We start from the raw sequence: 8,678 nt of genomic DNA on the forward strand, positions 1-8,678 counted from the left end.
AAAGAATTACATAAAAGAGAGATGGAAAATAATCAGAAGGCCCGAGGGAAAATAAGGAAAAAGGAGAAAGTCATTAAGCGTGCAAGCAAATTGGAGTTTGTTAGGTGAGAAAGGAGAAAAGAGAACTCTATCCACTTGCCAAGGTGTGGCCGACTGTTCGATCTGTTATATTTTGTTAGTATTTTAATTTGGGGCGGCGAACGGGCGGGACGGATAGGATATGGACGGGTCCAAAATGAGTAATGAAAAAGGAATAAATTATCCGAGCCAATCCATATTTAATACTGATAAAAAATGGGTTAACCGACGGATAATATGATATTCATATTATCCACGGCTTCTTGATATGATCACTTTTGGGAGAATTCTTAGTCTCCTAAACTTGAGCAACCCCAGTTTGAAGTTTTACAAATATAAAAGTTAAACTCCTTCGTTATTTATTGGTTATCCATTTTCTAAGTGAATAATAATATAATATGGTTCTTATCTATATTTGACCCGTTTTTAAAAAGTTCATTATTCAATCCATTTTTAATGGATAATATGAATGGATAACTTTTTTTTTAACCATTTGCCACCACTAATATTATTCATAATATAATTTAGGCCAATTTATTTGCACCTTAACTAAATTTACTATAAATATGTTATCTTCCATAAGTATAAATGTCGAACGATTCTATCCACAATACGTAAATAAATAAAAAGAAATAATCTATTTTTCATTTTCATTTAAAATTTGAACCTGAAACCTAATAATACTTTATTCACTTTATTAATCACAAGGAATGTCACTGTATGTTTTAAGATTAGTTTGATATTCTCGGACCTAAGAAGAAAAACCAACTTTACCATACAAAAAAGCATCACCTAATGAATTGAAATTAAAGACTAACACTTATCTATCAAATTGTTGGTATCTATCAATTTATGGAACCTTCTCAATAAGAAATTCGTCACCCACTTTTGCTCCTAGTGGATTTCTACGCATTTCATTAATTTACACTAAGAAAAAGAGAATAAGGAAAAAAAGAAAGAGGTAAGCTGTCACTATGCGACAAAAGCGCGTATTTTTCTTCTAGTATGGGCCCGTCTTAAGACTTTGTTCCTCTCCAGAAAAGTCTTGTAAATATTTCTAGAAACTCCGTATTATATTTGCTGTCCCTTCATCTTTTCTCTTCCATTTCCTACTACTAGCTCCCATTAATATTTCTTCTTCTGTGTAATTCCATTATTCTGTAGTAGATTCACGTCCGAGTTTAAAGAAGAGAGAAAACTGAAAAGGCAGAAAATTCCAGAGCTTTAGATTTAGCCAAAGATAGTTATGGTCGTGTTGTTCTTGGTGAAGATTGGCAAAGTAGGAGCCAATGGAAGAAACTAAGATCATAATCAATCGCCCCAAAAACAACCTTGTTCATTCTATGGTTTTTCTCTTCGGTTTCTATGTTTGGGATTGGGAATTCCTCACTGCCCTTTTGCTTTTCAGTTATTGCTCCTTCTAATTTTCCCTAGCTAGGATCTTCTCAATTAATTTCCTTTTTCATTTTCAACTAACTCATAATTAGCCCAAATCTTCAAAAGAGTTTTGTGTAAGTTGATAGACGTTTAGAGAAACAGAGAAATACAGGGGAAAAACAAGGGATGTCGCAGAGGACAGTTCCGGCGCCGTTTCTGACGAAGACGTACCAATTGGTAGATGATGCGACCACCGACGACGTCGTATCTTGGAACGAGAGCGGCACTACTTTTGTGGTTTGGAAAACTGCTGAATTTGCAAAGGATTTGCTGCCCACTTACTTCAAGCACAACAATTTCTCCAGCTTCGTTCGTCAGCTTAACACTTATGTACGTTCCTACCTTCTCCTCTTTTAATTTTCTCTTTAAATTGCTTATCGGTGATTAAATTCTTGATTATAGACATTTACTGTCATCTTATTTTCCACATGTAATTAAGTCATTTTTTGAATAGATCGGTTCTATTGTTGATTAATTGGGTGCAGAATTTCTTTTAACCAATTACAATTTCCGATTGGATAACAAAGAAATGTATAAATATAGAGAAAGATATGATTCCTTCCAACATGGAATATTTGCTTGGCTCCAAAAATCCTTTCTCTAGGTATATATTAACACTGAAAACATAGTTTCGGGCACTTTCTAGAAATCTACTCCGCAGGACTTGGTGTCACATGGATATCTCATCTTTTACTGAGGCCTAAAGTTTAAAGTCATTATCATATCCTGTCACACGTCAAATATGTTTTTATTTTTTCTTCCGATTTTTCAGAAATAGCGATATTGTACCCTTTCGATGAGAGAAAAAGGCATATCCTGTTGATATTAAGTATTTAAATTTAATGGTTACAATTCTAAGTGAGAATATATATTATTCCATTTTAATTAAGTGATTTATATATATATATATATATATATGGGATTTCCAATTAACAAAAAAGTTATCTCGACCAGTTCAAGGTGTGTAATAATTCCTACACCAGCGTGTATATATATGGGATTTTCAATTAACAAAAAAGTTATCTTGACCGATTCAAGGTGTGAAATAATTCTTACACCAGCGTAAATTATCTACATCACATCAATTGGGGTGATCCCTCTCTCGAAATCATGTGTTTACATAGATATTTTGTGCATTGGGCGTTTTTTTAAAATATATACGACGTACATATTTTGATGTAAATTTCAATAACATTTTTTAAGAATTATCCCATAGGATTTTGAGCTAGGAAAACTCTAGAAACAACGCCTCATTCTCACCTGCCGGAATTTACGTGAATGATCCTTGTGGATATTTGACATGTCATCTTCGTGTCATAACCCGAAAAGATCCAAAGAAGGTCACAATTGGTTGCCAAACCCAAGTGGGAAACGTGGATCACGATATTTGTCCCTATCAGAACGTTCTACTGCTAGTAAAATTGTCCTATCCGTAGCTGGAATTTGTTCAGAGATATTTTTGTTTTTTCATAAATATAAAATAATAGTAATCTAGTATATCTTGAAAGAAATTTCAGAATCTGATTTGTCAGAATTTCATATTTGAAATACTAGTGAAATATAGATTTAAGCGAAATAATAGATTTAATTCATAAAATAATACTCCAGTTTTTACCCATTTTTTTTCCCAATAAAATTCATGTCTTAAATTTCAACTACTCTGTCCTACTTCAGCTTTAAGTATTCTTTTTTCTGTCTTCAACTAACCATTGTCTAAGATATTTTCAATATTCCAACTTAACGGCAGTGTGAACATTGTTGGTCAATTTTAGCTGCATTGCTTTCGCGTAAGTTGGGCTATTAAAGTCTTCCGAATCTTCCTAAGTGGTTTTGGTCTTATTTTTAGGCGTTGGGATGGCTGTATTTTACCTAGTCTAACCCTCTAGAAGCAGAAAAGGGAAACGTTCACTATCAACAAAGAGGCAATAAAGCAATCGACACTTATTGAAAGAAAATTAAGAACAAAAGAAAATAAACAAGGGAGATGACTAATTGAATCCTACTCCAAGAACCTATGGTTATGTTTTCCCTCATTTGTTATGACTCGTGAACTTATGCCGTGACAATCTCACTTAGATACTGTTTTTTCCTTATTTATGACTGTAATGTCCGGGTCAACTTGCGTTTTTCTAGAGTACATTTTTACCTCCTACCAACATAGGTACGGAATAACTCTGCAGCTCGTTTTGATGCCACTTGCCTATTTTGATTGAGAGGATAGTATGTTTCTCCAACTTTACATTCACCCAAAAGAGCAATCCTTTTCATTAAGGTGTGTTGGTGAATAGCAACGGCTCAGTGACTGTCACAAAGAACATTTCGATTTTGTTATGCACTAAGCGGACTTTGCTTATATTTGCAGGGCTTTCGAAAGATTGTGCCAGACAAATGGGAATTCGCCAACGAGAACTTCAAAAGAGGACAGAAGGAGCTCCTCACGGCAATACGCCGTCGGAAAACCGTGACACCAACCCCAGCTGGTGGTAAGTCCGTGGTACCAGGCACATCAGCATCTCCGGACAATTCGGGGGAAGACTTAGGCTCAAGTTCCACCTCTTCCCCTGACTCGAAGAACCCGGGGTCTGTTGATACTCCGGGAAAGTCCCAATTCGCAGACTTGTCGGACGAAAACGAGAAGCTAAAGAAAGACAACCAGATGCTGAGCTCTGAGCTCGCGCAGGCCAAGAAACAGTGCGACGAGCTAGTGGCTTTCTTGAATCAGTATGTGAAGGTTGCACCTGACATGATCAACCGTATCATGAGCCAAGGAACCTCAGGGTCCAGCTATGGGGAGTTGGTCAAGGAGGTAATTGGTGGTGTTAATGATTTAGAAGCACAAGGTAGTGATGATGACGAAAAGGGTGATACTTTGAAACTATTTGGTGTGTTACTGAAAGAGAACAAGAAAAAAAGGGGTCCAGACGAGAATGCTGATATTTCTGGGTCCCGTGGGAAAATGATGAAAACTATGGACTACAATTTGCCTTGGATGAAAATGTCTTCGGCCCCTGGAGAGAGTAACAAGGTCTGTAACTGAAATTGTGATCCAAATATTAAGGGAAGCTAGAGAATGGACTTCTGCAGATTAGCTTCATGCATCCTTTTGTTTTAGTGCCTGTTAGTTTACAAGTTCAGTGATTATGAAATAACGGAGTATTTAGTATGAGTAGTATTGGGGTTAGATTACTACGAGCAGTAACCCCAACATATTAAACAAGAAATATATATACATAGGGGACTATCAAAGTCATATCCCACTGCCTCAAGGTCGGTTGGTTTGTGTAGTCAAAACTCATAATAATGGTTTCTTATTTATGATTTCGTTTTGGTACTTCAAGTTTCTGCAAGTTATCATTCAATTATTTCCATTTTAGCTGACAGATTTTTTCATTTTGATGGAAATACGAATTTTTATTACTTAACTAGTACTATTACAAGGATAGAGAGTCCTATTGAGCTCATTCATAGGTTGTACTACCATATTGTCAACATTAGTAGTGCCAGTTACAAAAGGATTTCCAATTTCTACTAATTTGGAAATTACAGTAGTAGATATGGTCTTACTATAAGTGCTTCCAGTTTTATCCTTTGTGGAGGGCTTGCAAAAGAGAGTTTGGAGGCTATTCCATTAGATAGGGAGTGGAGCTACTCAATTGCTTAAATCCTTGAGTGGCCAAAAATTGCGTTATTTTGTTCCCTTCCCTGAAGCTATGCCGGATTGGCGGATTCTGCAATTTCCTCGGGTCACACTCAATAACCAAGTTAGAGTAAATAGAACAAGTATCATTAATAAGCAAGGAAATTACATCTGTTGCATCGGTCTTAATTTCAATATCAACAAAAATTTTATCACAAGATAGTTGAAGATTAGTCCCAAATTTGAAGGCAGGGGTGTAAGCAGGGGTGTATCACAACAAAAATTTTATCACAAGATATCGACTCATGTAGGCAGGGGTGTAAGCTATGGCAGAATTGAGGTAGCTCAAAATCCAATCCCCACGGCCATTTTTGAATACACCCCCGATGCCTACTTTTCTATATTTTCTTTTGAAGGCTCCATCAATGTTAAATTTTAAGGAGTGGTTTGTTGGAGGGAGCCATTTAATAGTGATGGTGATAGACGGGGGAACATGGTTTGGAGAGTTGGTACAGTAGATAAATTCTTTGCATCGTATTAGAACTACTTCAAGCGAAAGCTGATTACACTTTTTGTTGAAAGAGTTATTATTTCGATTTAACCACAGAGACCGTAAAGCAAAAGGAAAGAACATGTCCCAGGGGATATCCCATTGATCTAAAGTTTTGTGCAGATCTTTTAAAGTATTGAGCCAGTGGTCAGGGTTTTGCTGAAAGTGAGGAAGATTGAGTTGAGCGTCGCTTCAAAATTTGGTAGTTATGGGGCATTCAAATAAAATGTGAATAAGCGTCTCCTCCGCTATTTACATATGGGACAGAGGGTGTCAATGTGCAGTTCGATTTGGTGCAAATACCTTAGTAGGAAGGAAATTGTAGGAGCATTGCCATAGGAAGTATTTAATCTTATGGAGTGTGTTGAGTTTCCAGATCCATTGGAATTTAAAATTGTTGGGAAGTGGTGGTGAGATTAACTTGTATATAGAGCCGGAGGAAAAGATACCATTTGAGGTATGAGCCCAAGTGGGTATGTCCCTAGCATTGGTGAGGGAGTCTAGTTTTATGGAAAGAATTTTGTTTTTGAGTAAAGTATAGTTTTGTGAGATCCCAAGAGTTAATTCCCTAGAGGTCTTTGACTTTGAGTGTTTGGTCATTGTAATTAATTGGACCCTGGATGATTGAGCTTAAAGGTGGGAGCCCCGGAATCCATGCGGAGGCCCAATTGTTAATGTTGCCCGGGCCCACTATCAAGTGTAGGCCTTGACTACAAATTTTCAAGCTTGTTATGATGTTATTCCAGATGAATGAATTGGAGATAGGGTTTCTTTTGTGGCTGTATTTTGAAATAAGAGTGAAGGCCCATAGAGAACTAGGATTGTTGAATAGACGCTAGGAGAGGCTAGTTAGGGATACCATATTTTTATCCACTGCTCTCTTGAGACCCAGACCCCCAGCATGTTTTGGTTGAGTGATAGTGGATCATTTGATATAGTGAATTTTCCTTTTTTGAGTGGTGGTGCCCCAAATAAAATCTCTCGGATGTTGCTGAATCAGAGGAATTATCAGACGGGAGGAGATCTGATAAGGAAGATGATAAAGAGGAGGCAGTTCACTATGAAGAATACGATGAGCGGAAGCATAAATATAATCCAAGTTTGGAACTTGGAATGAAATTTAGTAGCTTAAAGCAGTTTAAAGATGCTTGTAGAACTTATGGTATTAAAAGCAGGTTTTAGCTTAAATTCTCTAAAAACGACCAGGAGAGAGTGATATGTAAATGTAAACATAATGGGTGTCCTTTTAGAGTGTATGCTACTGCCGTGAGTAAGACTGATCCAACTATTCAGATCAAGTCTTGTAATTTGGAGCACATAGGTGGAAATGTGTTTGACAACTTTCATATGAATACTGTGTAGCTTGCTAATAGGTATTTTAGTACATTCAGAGTTGATCCATCATGGAGCGTGAATGGTTTAATTGAAACTGTTAGAAATGACTATAGCTATACAATTAGTTATATGAAAGTTTGGAGGGCCAGAAATATGGCACAAAAATTGGTTTATGGAGATGAGGGAACCCAATATGCAAAGTTGTTATCATATAGAGAGGAATTATTAAAAAGAAATCCAGGCTCTACTGTAATTTTGTGGAGGGACGAAGGCAGATTTCTTGGGTTTTATGTTTGTCTTGGAGCACTTAATAATGCTTTTAAATCTGGTTGTAGACCATTCATTAGCTTGGATGGTTGTTGGTTAAAGGGAAATTATGGAGGGAACTTGTTGAGTGCAGTGGCTATTGACCCAAATGATTGCATTTTTCGAATAGCATATGCAGTCATAACGTAGAGAAACTTGGAGCTGGTTTCTTATTAACCTGGGAGAGGATTTGGAGATTCAGAACAGCCATTACATTTCATTTATGTCAGACAGATAGAAGGTAATATTATTTCTTTAGTATTTTACTCTGTTTCTTTATATTTTATTTATTGTTCTTTTTTTTCATGTTTCATAATATTTTTGAAGGGGCTGATTGGAGCTGTGAAGGATTTGAACCCTAATGCTGAACACCGTAATTGTGTTAGGCATATGTATCAGGATTTCAGACAAAAACACAAAGGTAAGAATTTGAAAGACTTAGTTTGGAATGCGGCAAGAGTGAGTAATGAAGTCTTGTTTAAGAAGTTTCTAGATGAACTGGAAAATGAGGACAAAGAGGCTAGAGAATGGTTCAATCACCCTGAGAGGCCATTCAATACTTGGACTCGAGCATTATTTAAATGTCATACCAAATGTGACATGTTGTTGAACAATTTATGTGAAGCTTCAACAGGTAATTAAGAATTTGCATTTCCTTATGCACTTTTATTTTTAATAATATACTAAGTTATACATATTTTTTTTAGATATATACTTGATGCTGGGACAACGCCATAATAACAATGCTAGAAATGATCAAGAACAAGTTGATGAGGAGGTTGTTCAAAAAAAAGAGTGGATTGAGGGATACCAAGGGCTAGGGGTGTACAAGCCAAACCATCAAGTCAAACCGAACCGACAAACCAAGTCAAACCGAAGAAAAAACCCGACTCATGGTTTGGTTTGGTTGGTTTGGTATTGGAAAATAAAAAACCGATCATTCTTGGTTTGGTTTGGTATTAACAAAAAATAAATCAAACCGAATCTAAACCAAACCGATATTATATATAAATAGATTTTAAAAATTTTATACATAAAAAATAATCATTAAAATCTAGTTTGTAAGTATTTTCTAAACTATATTATAGTTTTCAATGTCTTGAGATATTATTTATTTGTGGGTTTGTAAATTCACTATCCACTAAGTAGATTCTATCTACATAATCTAAATAAGAAGCCCAAATTAAAACCCAACAAGGCAAAAGACAACAAAACCCAAGTTCTCTGTGCTTATGCACTAGGTTGCATATCCAGTTAATCCTCGGTTCATTGGCAGCATTGGATTTTGATTTCTCCTTTCAATACATATTTGGTGTAGTTAGTTGTCATTTTGCT

The 8,678-nt window shown here is 36.0% G+C and overlaps 1 protein-coding gene across 1 annotated transcript; it reads left to right on the forward strand.

Moving 5' to 3' along the window:
• The first annotated feature begins 1,135 nt into the window (after nt 1–1,135).
• LOC104244176 (heat shock factor protein HSF24) lies at nt 1,136–4,846 on the forward strand. The gene is made up of 2 exons (XM_009799537.2): nt 1,136–1,845; nt 3,878–4,846. The coding sequence occupies exons 1-2, from the start codon at nt 1,642–1,644 to the stop codon at nt 4,550–4,552; spliced, it is 879 nt and encodes a 292-aa protein (XP_009797839.1). The 5' UTR covers nt 1,136–1,641; the 3' UTR covers nt 4,553–4,846.
• Nucleotides 4,847–8,678: the final 3,832 nt, after the last annotated feature.

This window comes from Nicotiana sylvestris, chromosome 2, assembly GCF_000393655.2.
Source record: "Nicotiana sylvestris chromosome 2, ASM39365v2, whole genome shotgun sequence".
NCBI classification, from domain to species: Eukaryota; Viridiplantae; Streptophyta; class Magnoliopsida; order Solanales; family Solanaceae; genus Nicotiana; species Nicotiana sylvestris.

Coding starts and splice junctions, on each gene's coding strand:
- LOC104244176 (XM_009799537.2), top strand. CDS start 1,642: ATGTCGCAGAGGACAGTTCCGGCGCCGTTTCTGACGAAGACGTACCAA. Junction 1,846..3,877: donor TTCGTCAGCTTAACACTTAT/GTACGTTCCTAC, acceptor TTATATTTGCAG/GGCTTTCGAAAGATTGTGCC.